Raw genomic sequence first — 12,875 nt, forward strand, 5'->3', positions numbered from 1 at the left:
TTCTAGTTTCTCCTATACTATCCTGCTAGTCGCATCTTTCAACACTAATGGAGTTGTTCGCTAATCACACCACTCCATCTCTATCAGTTAGTCCAAAACAGACCCAGGGGTGACGTGATGAAAGACGTAATTTTTTTTAATTCATTGTTGGGATGCAGGCTTCATTGGCAAGGCCAGCATTTATTGCCCATCCTTAATTGCCCTTGAGAAAGTGGTGAGCTGCCTCCTTGAACTGCTGCAGCGATTTCCTGGGGTTTAGATGATTGGCCTTCAACAACCACAACCATCTTTGTTTTGTTCTAGCTCTGACTCCAACCAGTGGGGAGTATTCCCTTTGGTTCCCATTGACTTCAATTTTTCGAGGGTTTCTTGATGTCATACTTGGTCAAATGCTGCCTTGATGTCAAGGGCAGTCACTCTCACCTCCATAATTCAGCTATTTTGTCCATGTTTCGGCTATGGCTGTAATGAGATCTGGAGCTGAGTGGCCCTGGCGAAACCCAAACTGAGCATTGGTGAGCAGGTTGTTGCTGAGTAAGTGCTGCTTGATAATCCACAGTAAACTGATGGGGTGGTAATTGTCCGGATTGGATTTGTCCTGCTTTTTATGGACAGGACGGCACAGTGGCGCAGTGGTTAGCACCGCAGCCTCACAGCTCCAGCGACCCAGGTTCAATTCTGGCTACTGCCTGTGTGGAGTTTGCAAGTTCTCCCTGTGTCAGCGTGGGTTTTCTCCGGGTGCTCCGGTTTCCTCCCACATGCCAAAAGACTTGCAGGTTGGTAGGTAAATTGGCCATTATAAATTGCCCCTAGTATAGGTAGGTGGTAGGGAAATATAGGGACAGGTGGGGATGTGGTAGGAATATGGGATTAGTGTAGGATTAGTATAAATGGGTGGTTGATGGTCGGCACAGACTCGGTGGGCCGAAGGGCCTGTTTCAGTGCTGTATCTCTAACTAACTAACTAGGACATACCTGGGCAATTTTCCACGTTGTCGGGTAGCTGTTAGTCTTCTTGCTGTACTGGAACAGCTTGGCACAGATCTTCAGCGCTACAGCTGGGATGCTGTCATAGCCTTTGCTGTATCCAGTGCCTTCAGCCGATTCTTGATATCACATGGAGTGAACTAAACTGTCTGACGACTGGCATCTATGAAGGTGGGGACCTCTGGAGGAGGCCGAGATAGATTATCCACTTGGGACTTTGACTAAAGATGATTGTAAATGCTTCCGCCTTTTTTTTGCATTCACGTGCTGAGCTCTGTATCGTTGAGGGTAGGGATGTTTTTGGACCCTCTTCATCTGGTTAGTTGTTTAATTGTCCACCATTCATGGCTGGATGTGGCAGGACTGCGGAGCTTTGATCTGATCCATTGGTTGTGGGATCGCTTAGCTCTGTCTATAGCACGCTGCTTCCGCTGTTTAGCATGCGTGTCCTGTGTTGTAGCTTCACTGGGTTGGCACCTCATTTTTGGTATGCTTGGCGTAGCTCCTGGTATGCTCGCCTCCATTCCCCTGGCTCGATGGTCATGGTGGAGTGAGGGAAATCATAGAATGGTTATAGCACAGAAGGAGGCCATTTGGCACATCATGTCTATGCTGGCTGTCCGCAAGAGCAACTCATAGTCCCACTCCCCTGCCTTTTCCCTGTAGCCCTGCAAAATTTTTCTCCAGATAATTATCCAGTTCTCTTTTGAAGGCCTCGATTGAATCTCCCACTACCACACTCCCAGGCAGTGCATTCCAGATCCTAGCCCCTCATGAGTAGAAAAAAAAGGTTTTTCCTCATGTCGTCGTTGCTTCTTTTACCAATCACCTTAAATCGTGTCCTCTGGTTCTGGATCCTTCACCCAGTGGGAACAGTTTCTCCCTGTCTACTCTGACCAGACCCCTTATGATTTATGCACACCTTTATCAAATACCTTAATCTTTCCTCCAAGGAGAACAGACCCAGCTTCTCCAGCCTCTGCATGTAACTGAAGTTCCTCATCCCTGGAACAATTTTCGTGAATCTTTTCTGCACCCTCTCTAATGCCTTAACATCCTTCTGAAAGTGTGGTGCCCGGAAGTGGATACAATACTTCAGTTGAGGCGAAACCAGTGTTTTATACAAGTTTATCATAACTTCCTGCAAAATTGTCATAACTTCCTGTAAAGTTTTCTATAGGTATGTAAAAAGGAAAAGATTAGCAAAAATAAATGTGGGTCCAATACAAGTGGAGTCAGGAGAATTTATAGTGTGAAATAAGGGAATGGCAGAGAAACTGAACCAATACTTCGTCTTGTCTTCACGGGGGAAAATACTAAAAATCTTCCAGAAATAATGGAGAATCAACGGATTAGTGTAAACGAGGAACTGTAGTATATTAATAGTTTTTAAAAAGTACTAGAGAAATTAATGGGGCTTAAAGTAGATAAATCCCCTGGCCCTGATAATTTTCATCCCAGTGTGTTGAAAGAGGTGGCTGTAGAGATATTGGTGGTCATCTTTCAAAATTCTATAGTCTCTGGCACGGTTCCTGCAGATTGAAAGGTGGCATTTGGAACCCCACTATTTAAGAAAGGAGGGAGAGAAAACAGGGAACTACAGACCTGTTTACCTAACATCAGTCGTAGGGAAAATGCTATATTTTTTTAAAAAAAGGATGTGATAACAGGACACTTAAAAAATAATGGTAGGATTGGGCAGAGTCAGCATGGATTTATGAAAGGAAAATCATGTTTAACAAACCTGTTGGAGTTTTTGAGGATGTAACTAGCAGAATAGATAAGGGGAAACTGATAGATGTGGTATATTTAGATTTATAGAAAGCTTTTGATATGGTCCCACACAAGAGGTTAGTGGACAAAATTAGAGCAGATGGGTTTGGGGGGAATATACTGGCCTGGGTTGAGAACTGATTAACAGACAGAAAACAGAGTAGGAATAAATGGGTCATTTTCAGGTTGGCAGACTGACTATTGAGGTACCGCAAGGATCAGTGCTTGGGCTCCAGCTATTCACAATTTATATCAATGATTTGGATGCAAGGATTAAATGTAATATTTCCAAGTTTACAGATGACACAAAACTAGATGGAAGTGCGAGTTATGAGGAGGATGCAAAGATGCTTCAAGGGGACTTGGCGAGGCTCAGCAAGTAGGCAAAAATTTGGCAGATGGAATACAATGTGGAGAAATGTGAGGTTATCCACTTTGGTAGGAAAAACAGAAATAGAGTATTTCTTAAATGGTGAGAGGCTGGGAAGTGTTGAATTTCAAAGGAGCTTGTTCTTGTTCATGAGTCACTGAAAGCTAGGATGCAGGTACAGCAAGCAATTAAGGCAAATAGTATGTTGGCCTTTTTACAAGGAAATTTGAGTATAGGAGTAAAGGTGTCTTACAGCAATTATATAGAGCCTTGGTGAGACCGCACCTGGCGTATTGTGTGCAGTTTTGGTGTCCTTACCTAAGGAAAGATATACTTGCCATACAAAGAGTGCAACGAAGGTTCACCAGACTCCCCCTGGGATGGAGGGATTGTCCTATGAGGAAAGATTAAATAGACTGGGCCTTTATTTTCTGGTGTTTAGAAGAATGAGAGATGATCTCATTCAAACATCCAAAATTCTTACAGGGCTCGACAGGGTAGATGGAGGAAGGATGTTGCCCCGGTTGGTAAGTTTAGAACGAGGGGACAGAATCTCAATAAGGGGCAGGCCATTTAGGACTGAGATGAGGAATTTCTTCACTCAGAGGGTGGTGAATCTTTGGAATTCTGTATGCCAGAGGGCTGTGGAGGCTCAGTATATTCAAGACAGAGATCATAGATTTCTACATATTAAAAACATCAAAGGATACGGGGATAGTGCAGGAAAATGGTGTTGAAGTAGAAGATCAGCCTTGATCTCATTGCATGGCAGCGCAGGCTCAAAGGGCTGAATGGCTTACTGCTGCTGCTATTTCTTATGGTCTTGTATCCCCGGGTTACAGATTGTGGTTAAATACAATTCTGCCACTGACAGTCCACAGCGCCTTATGGATGCGCAGTTCTGAGCTGCTAGATCTGTTCTGAGTCTATCTCATTTACCATGGTGCTAGTGCCACACAACATGATAGAGGGTGTCCTTGGTGTGAAGACGGAACTTTGTCTCCACAAGGACTGTGCAGTGATCACTCCTACCAATACTGTCATGGTCAGATGCATCTGTGACAAGTAGATTTGTAAAGGCGGGGTCAAGTACCGTTTTTCCCTCTTTGTTCTTGATATATGCCTCAGGCCCAGTCTGGCTGATATATCCTTCAGGGCTCGGTCTGCTCAGTCAGTAATGGTGCTACTGAGCCACTGTTAGTGATGGGCAGTGAAGTCCCTACCCAAAGTACATTCTGCCCTTGCTACCCTCAGTGCTTCTTCCAAGTGGTGTTCAGCATGGAAGAGTACTGATTCATCAGCTGAGGGAGAGTGGTTGGTCATCAGAAGGAGGTTTTCTTGCTCATTTTTGACCTGATGCCATAGGACTTCTTGCGGTCTGGAGTTAACGTTGAGGACTCCCAAGGGCCACCTCTCCCAACTGTATACCACTGCTGCTACCTCTGGTGGGTCAGTCCTGCTGTTGGGACTGGACATATCAGGGATGGTGATGGGAGGAGTCTTGGCTATTGGCTTTAAGGTATGATTCAGTGAGTATGACTGCATCAGGCTGTTTGACTGGTCTGTGGGACAGCTCTCCCAATTTTGGCACAAGCCCCCAGATGTTAGTGAGGAGGACTTTGTAGGGTCGCCAGGTCAGGGTGTGCCTTGGTCGGCGGAGAGCTTTTGGAACCATATCTTTATCAACCACACCATTCATCCAATTTGCACAAAATTTTGTTGAAAGAGGGTTTGCGTACAAGTGTAAAGAAGTCTTGCGGCAATTGTATAGCGCCTTGGTCAGACCGCACCTGGAGTATTGTGTGCAGTTTTGGTCTCCTTACCAAAGGAAGGATATACGTGCCATAGAGAGGGAGTACAATGAAGGTTCACCAAACTAATTCCTGGATGGCTGGATTGTCCTATAAGGGGAGATTGAGGAGACTGTGTTTATATTCTCTAGAGTTTCAAAGTGTTGCAACCAGTTGAGAAAGGGATCTAGGGGTTCCCTTTCAGCCTTTTCCTGGTTTGACCTTTAATTTTTTAAACACCATGTTTTTAGCTTCCCTTCAGTTCACTGCTCTCCAATTGTAAGGGCAAAGAAATCAACCAGACAGATTTTCTTAGATTTAAACAAGAAAGGTGTAAGTTTATTGACCTTAAAACTCTAGTTCGGTTAAAACTACTAAAAATTCGTGGCATGACCACGCTAGCATGCGTACACTATGAACACACATGCAGATAGAGACAGAAAAGGAGAAAGAATCAAGGGGAGAAGTTTGAAGCAATAGCTGGAGTTCATTTACTGTCTTTTAAGTTCTGTCCATTAGCGCCCTCCCTGTATTAACGCTTTGTCTTTCAACACATTATTAACATACTGTTTGCCTTTGCTCCATGACCTTCTGGTCAGTTATTCTCTGTGACCTTGTCCTAGCAGCATCTCTTTTGTTATCTCTTGCCCCACCCCCGCTTTACTTAAAACCTTTTACATTTCTAATATTTCTCAGTTCTGATGAAAGGTCACTGACCTGAAACTTTGCTTCTCTGTCTACAGATGCTGCCAGACCTGCTGAGTATTTCCGGCATTTTTTTGTTTTTATTTCGGTACTTGGGCAGTGTTTGGCAGGAGCAGAGATTGCCCAACTAGAGAGTACAAAATAACACAGGAGAATTTAAAAGGACAGTGTCTGAGCTGAGTGGTATGAAAAGGGGAGCACCATAATTAGAGCCTTGGAAAAGGGAGAAAGAGTCAAATGTTACCAAGAAGAGTGGGTGAGAAAGAAGAATGAAATAATTTTGTCACTATGTGAGCGGTTAATAGAGCACACAGTTCAGCAAAACTGAGTGGTGAAAGGTTGTTTCCACTGGTGAATTGGTAACAAGGGGGCATTAACTCAGGATTTTCACTAGAAGAATGGAGAGGATATTAAAATAGCTTACCACAAAGCACTATTGAGGCAGAGATAGGAACATAATCTAAATACAAATAATAAATGCTCATAAAGGAAGAATATAAAAGGACTTTGGGAAAGGGCAGGGAAATGGGATTAGATGGAGACAGATTATCTCTGCCCAGTGTATACATTTCAGACTTGATCCATAATATTGTCCTCTGTCTGTTCATTAATCCTGAACCACTCTGTTGCTCAGTAACCCAGTCCTGTGTCTGTTCATTAATCCTGAACCACTCTGTTGCTCAGTAACCCAGTCCTGTGTCTGTTCATTAATCCTGGACCACTCTGTTGCTCAGTAACCCAGTCCTGTGTCTGTTCATTAATCCTGGACCACTCTGTTGCTCAGTAACCCAGTCCTGTGTCTGTTCATTAATCCTGAACCACTCTGTTGCTCAGTAACCCAGTCTTCTGACTGTTCATTAATCCTGGACCACTCTGTTGCTCAGTAACCCAGTCCTGTGTCTGTTCATTAATCCTGAACCACTCTGTTGCTCAGTAACCCAGTCTTCTGACTGTTCATTAATCCTGGACCACTCTGTTGCTCAGTAACCCAGTCCTGTGTCTGTTCATTAATCCTGAACCACTCTGTTGCTCAGTAACCCAGTCCTGTGTCTGTTCACTCCTACAGTGGCCAGGCTGAGAAGAATGCCAATTTTGAAGCACTGCCCGAAGACTGGCGAGAGAGACTGAAGAGGAGAAAAATGACTTCAAACTCTTAATATTTTGAGTTTTATATTGTTTGTGTAAACTATTTTTCTACATTTCTATACAGAACTGTTTATTTGTGTAAATCACTGTGACTGAGTTAGGTAGTGGGTCTGTGAGCAGCTTGGTGCATGAGCAGTAGATTTAGTGGACTGTATCCTGCTTGCATTTTAAAAAATATTTGAGCTCTAAAAAATCCATGTGATAAAATGACGTGCATCCGGGCTGTGAACTAATACCCATTTGCAGGTTCATATCTGTTGTACATTTGTATATAACATCAATAAAATCTCTTTTTTACAATGGTGTCTCCTTTGTCCAAACACATGGTGCATTTTGTTTACCTGTCACTTGCTCCTGTTAAACCGCATACCTGTTCCAACAGGACTGGCAGACAGCTAGTAATGTTCCTACAGTTAGAGGGGTAGGAAATGTCCAGAGAACCACTTAGCTTTATGTTGATGGTAAGAAAGATAATGGAATCTTTACCCAAAGATGTAATAGATAAACTAAAAATGTAAGAGTCGACAGCATGGATTTCAAAAGGGAGGGTCATGCCTTTGACCAGCTTTATTGAATTCTTTGGAGAAGTAACAGTAACTGAGAGTAATGCAGAGGGTTGTTTTTATATTTGGCCATCTGAAAAGAGCAAGGTTTAGGATTAATTGGATAGATTTTTGAAAGCAGGCACAATGGGCTGAATGCCCGCTTGTGCTATTTCTGTGTAATATTTTCAAAAGTGTCTTTGACTAGGGTCAGACATGTGGAGTCAGGGGGCACATAGCAGAATGGATAGCAAGCTGGCGACAAAACAGAACAAAGCTCAAGTAGCTACTCAGACTAGCAAAAGGTGGGAAGGTGCACCACAGAGATGAGTATTGGGAGCACTGTTTGTCTACCTAAACTATTTGGAATCTAATACAATTTCAAAAGTTGCAGACAACAAATTGAAAGGTGTAGTTAATGCAAAGAACGACTGACCAAGGCACTGTACAATTGCAGCAAGACTTCTTTACACCTGTACTGACAAAATTCAGGAACATGTTGAACAGAATTGCTGTGTAATTTGCAAATGAATTTCAATTCAGATAACTGAGAGTAGTTATATTTTTGTAGGAAGAATGAGGAGGCCAGATACTGCTTGGATGAGAATCTGACTGGGTAGAGGAGGATAGGGTCTTTTTTTAACTGGTTAATTTCTAGACTGATAGAATGTTAAACTTGTATCGATCCTTGGTTAGACTACAGTTGAAGTACTGTGCACAGTTTTGGCCTCCATTTTATAAAAAGGATACAGAGGCACGATAAGATGTAAAAATGATTCACAAGGGTGATGCCAGAACTGAGGATATACTTACCAGGAAAGGCTGAACCGGTTAGGGCTCTTTCCTCTGCAAAACAGATGGCTGAGGGAGTATGGTGGGGTTTGATAGGATAGGCATTGAGATGTTTCCTCATATCGAAACTAGGAGCCATAAATGTGTGGTGTTCATTAATAATCCATTAGGGAATTCAGGTGATACGATACCCAAAGAGTGATTAGGATGTGGGACTTTATACCTCAAGGGGTAGTTATAGTCGTACAGCATAGAAACATCCCCTTCGGCCCACCACGTCCACGCCGACCATAATGCCTAACTGTACTAATCCCACCTGCCTGCATTAATTCCATATCCCTCTATGCCTTGCTCCTTCAAGTACCTGTCCAGATGCCTCTTAAATGTTGCTACTGTTTGTGCCTCCACCACCTCCTCAGGCAGCTCATTCCAGATACTATTCTTTGTGTGAAAAATATACCCCTTTGATCCCCTTTAAACCTTCTCCCTCTCACCTTAAATCTACACCCTCTAGTTTTAGTCACTCCTACCATGGGAAACAGGCTCTGGCTGTCTACCCTATCTATGCCTCTCATAATTTTATATGCCTCTATCATGTCACCTCTCAGCCTCCGTCGCTCCAGGGAAAACAGACCCAGCCTATCCAATCTCTCTTTATAACTCAAGCCCTCCAAACCAGGCAACATCCTTGTGAATCTTTTCTGCACCCTCTCTAGCTTAATCACATCTTTCCTGTAGTGCAGCGACCAGAACTGCACACACTACTCCAAATGTGGCCTAACCAACAACTGTAACATGATGTCCCAACTCTTATACTCAATGCCTCTGCCGATGAAGGCAAGCATGCCATATGCCTTCACCACCCTGTCCACCTGTGTTGCTACTTTCAGATAACTGTGTGTTTAGTTTAGAGATACAGCACTGAAACAGGCCCTTCGGCCCACCGAGTCTGTGCCAACCATCTATACTAAACCATTTATACTAATCCTACACTAATTCCATATTCCTACCACATCGCCACCTGTCCCTATATTTCCCTACCACCTACCTATACTAGGGGCAATTTATAATGGCCAATTAACCTATCAACCTGCAAGTCTTTGGCATATGGGAGGAAACCCACGCAGACACAGGGAGAACTTGCAAACTCCACACAGGCAGTACCCAGAATTGAACCCTGGTCGCTGGAGCTGAGGCTGCGGTGCTAACCACTGCGCCACTGTGCTTGCACCCCAAGGTGTCTCTGCTCAACAACACTCTCCAGGGCCCTGCCATTCACTGTATATGTCCTGCCCTGGTTTAACTTCCCAAAATGCATCATTTTGCACTTGTCTGCGTTAAATTCCATTTGCCACTCCCTTGCCCACTTTCCCAGTTGATCTATGTCCTGTTGCAACCTTAGACAACCTTCTTCACTGTCCACTATACCACCAATTTTGGGGTCATCTGCAAACTTACTAATCATGCCCCCTACATTCACATCCAAGTCATTAATATATAGGACAAAGGAGGGCCCAGCACCGATCCCTGCGGCACGCCACTGGTCACCGGCCTCCAATCTGAAAAACAACCTTCCACTACCACTTTCTGCCTCCTATCACCAAGCAAATTTTGTATCCAATTTACTAGCTCACCCTGGATCCCATGTGTTCGAACCTTCTGGACCAGTCTATCATGCGGGAACATGTCAAAGGCCTTGAAAGTCCATGTAGACAACGTCCACCGCCCTGCCTTCGTCAATCCTCTTGGTCACCACCTCGAAAAACTCAAATCAAATTCATGAGACATGATTTCCCACGCACAAAGCCATGCTGACTATCCCTAATCAGACCTTGCCTTTCCAGATGCATATAAATCCTGACTCTCAGAATCCCTTCCAATAACTTTCCCACCACTGATGTAAGGCTCACCGGCCTGTAGTTCCCTGGCTTATCCCTGCTGCCCTTCTTAAATAAAGGCACAACATTAGCTGTCTTCTGGTACCTCACCCGTGGCTAGCGATGATACAAAAATCTCTGCCAGGGTCCCAGCAATCTCCTCCCTTGCTTCCCATAGCATCCTAGGATACACCTGGTCAGGCCCTGGGGATTTATCCACCTTAATGCACTTCAAAACCTCCAATACCACCCCCTTTGTAATGTTGATATGCTCCAGGATATCGCTGTTCCCTCCCTTGAACTCACTAGCTTCCATGAACACCTTCACGGTAAATACAGACGAGAAATATTCATTTTAAGACCTCGCCCATTTCCTGTGGCTCCACACATCGATTACCACACTGATCCTTTACGGGGACCTACTCTCTCCCTAGCTACCCTTTTACTCTTAATATACTTATAGAATCTTTTAGGATTCTCCTTTACCTTATCTGCCAGGGAAATCTCATGGCCCCTTTTCGCCCTCCTAATTTCCTTAAGTGTAGTCCTACATCCCCTATACTCCTTGAGGGACTAGCTCGATCCCAGCTGCCTATACCTGACATATGCCTCCTTCTTTGTCCTGACCAGACCCTCAATATCACTCGTCAACCAAGGTTCCCTAAACTTGCGAGCCTTGCCCTTCCATCTAACAGGAACATGCTGGCCCTGAACTCTTCCTATCTCACTTTTAAAAGCCTCCCACCTGCCAGATGTCCCTTTACCTGTGAACAGCCTCTCCCAATCAACTTTTGAGAGTTCCTGTCTGATGCCATCGAAATTAGCCTTCCCCCAATTTAGGACTTCAACCTGAGGACCAGTCCTATCCTTTTCCAAAACTATCTTGAAGCTAATAGAGTTATGGTCACTGGTCCCAAAGTGCTCCCCCACTGACACATCAACCACCTGCCCATCCTCATTTTCTAAGAGGAGGTCGAGTGTAGCCCCTTCTCTAGTAGGGCCATCCACATACTGCTTCAGAAAACTATCCTGGACACACTTAACAAATTCTTCCCCATCTGTTTCCTTCGCACTAAGGCAGTCCCAGTCAATATTAGGGAAGTTACAATTACCCACTATTACAACCCTATAATTCCTACACCTGTCTGTGATTTTCCCTACATATATGCTCCTCCAATTCCCTCTGATTATTGGAGGGCCTATAGTATAATCCCATCAGAGTGATCACCCCTTTCTTATTTCTAAGTTCTACCCCCGGGATATCCTCTCAAAGTACTGCCGTGATGTCCTCCCTAATCAATAGTGCAACTCCCCCTCCTCTCTTACCTCCACCTCTCACGCCAGAAGCTTCAGTACCCCGGAACATTGAGTTGCCAGTCCTACCCACCTCTCTACCAGGTTTCCATAATAGCTATAATATCACAATCCCATGTACCGATCCATGCTCTGAGTTCATCTGCCTTTCCTGTAAGGCTTCTTGCATTAAAGTAAATGCAGTTGAGCCTACCAGACCTTCCACGCTCCCTGTCCTGCCCCTGCCGACTGGACTTGCTTGCTTTAGCCTCTACGTTTGCCTCAACTATCTCATTGGAGAGACTACTACTTTGGGTCCCACCCCCCTGCCAGACTAGTTTAAACCCTCCCGAGTAGTACTCGCGAACCTCCCCGCAAGGATATTGGTCCCCCTCCAGTTTAGATGCAACCTTTCCCTCTTGTACAGGTCACCTCTGCACCAGAAGAGATCTCAATGATCCAAGTAGCTGAAGCCCTCCTGCCTACACCAGCTCTTCAGCCATGCATGCATTTGCCTTATCCTCCTATTCCTACCCTCACTAGCACGTGGAGTAATCCTGAGATCACAATCCTAGAGGTCCTGCTTTTTAACCTTCTGCCTAACTCCCTGTATTCACTTTGCAGGACCTCATCTCTCTTCCTGCCTATGTCGTTAGTACCAATATGGACCACGACCTCCGGCTGCTCACCCTCCCCTTTCAGAATGTCCTGCAGCCACTCGGAGACATCCTTGACCCTAGCACCAGGGAGGCAACATACCATCCTGGAGTCTCATTTGCGGTCACTGAAACACCTATCTGCACCCCTTACGATAGAATCCCCTATCACTAAAGCTCTTTCAACTCTTTTCCTCACCTGCTGTGCAGCAGAGCCCTCCGTGGTGCCATGAACTTGGCTGTTGCTGCTTTCCCTTGGGAGGTCATCCCCCCCAACAGTATCCAAAGCAGTATATCTGTTTGAGAGGGGGATGGCCACAGGGGACTCCTGCACTACCTGCCTGCGCCTACTACTCCGTCTGGTGGTCACCCATCCCTTTTCTGCCTGTGTAGCCATTACCTGCGGTGTGACCACCTCACTAAACATGCTATCCACGACGTCCTCAGCATCGTGGATGTTCCACAGTGAATCCACCCGCAGTTCCAGCTCCATAATGCGGGTAGCCAGTAGCTGCAGCTGGATACACTTCCTGCACACATACTCATCAGGGACACTGGAAGGGTCCCTGATTTCCCACATAGCGCAGGAGGAGCATATCACGGGGCTGAGCTCTCCTGCCATGACTTACCCTTAGATTAATTAGTTACTCCCTTAATTAAAAAATACTAATTACACTAGGGGCCTTGTTCTACCCATTTCAATCTAAAGTCCTTAATAGGCTACACTGAATTTAAAAAAAAACACTTTAATAGTACTCACCTTATCATCAGAGGTTTTTTATTCAGCAAAAAAAAACTTTCCCCTTTTTTTAAGATATTTAAATGCACTAACAGCAGTGACTCACCCAACAAATCACCTTGCAGCTCTCTGACGTCACTGTTGGCTTTTTTTTTCAAAACTCCGGCACGCTGGAAGAGCTCCGCTCCGCTCCCGGAAGGTAAGA

At 44.8% G+C, this 12,875-nt stretch overlaps 1 protein-coding gene across 1 annotated transcript in view; it reads left to right on the top strand.

The window, feature by feature from the left end:
* fnbp4 (formin binding protein 4) overlaps positions 1–7,071 on the top strand; it is a 50,201-nt gene extending 43,130 nt beyond the window's left edge. The window contains exon 17 of the mRNA XM_068045897.1: positions 6,692–7,071. Coding sequence (XP_067901998.1) covers positions 6,692–6,782 — 91 coding nt within the window. The 3' untranslated portion in view covers positions 6,783–7,071. The remainder of the gene's footprint in view (positions 1–6,691) is intronic.
* The last annotated feature ends 5,804 nt before the right edge of the window (positions 7,072–12,875 follow it).

Source organism: Heterodontus francisci, chromosome 14 (genome assembly GCF_036365525.1).
Source record: "Heterodontus francisci isolate sHetFra1 chromosome 14, sHetFra1.hap1, whole genome shotgun sequence".
Lineage (NCBI taxonomy): Eukaryota > Metazoa > Chordata > Chondrichthyes > Heterodontiformes > Heterodontidae > Heterodontus > Heterodontus francisci.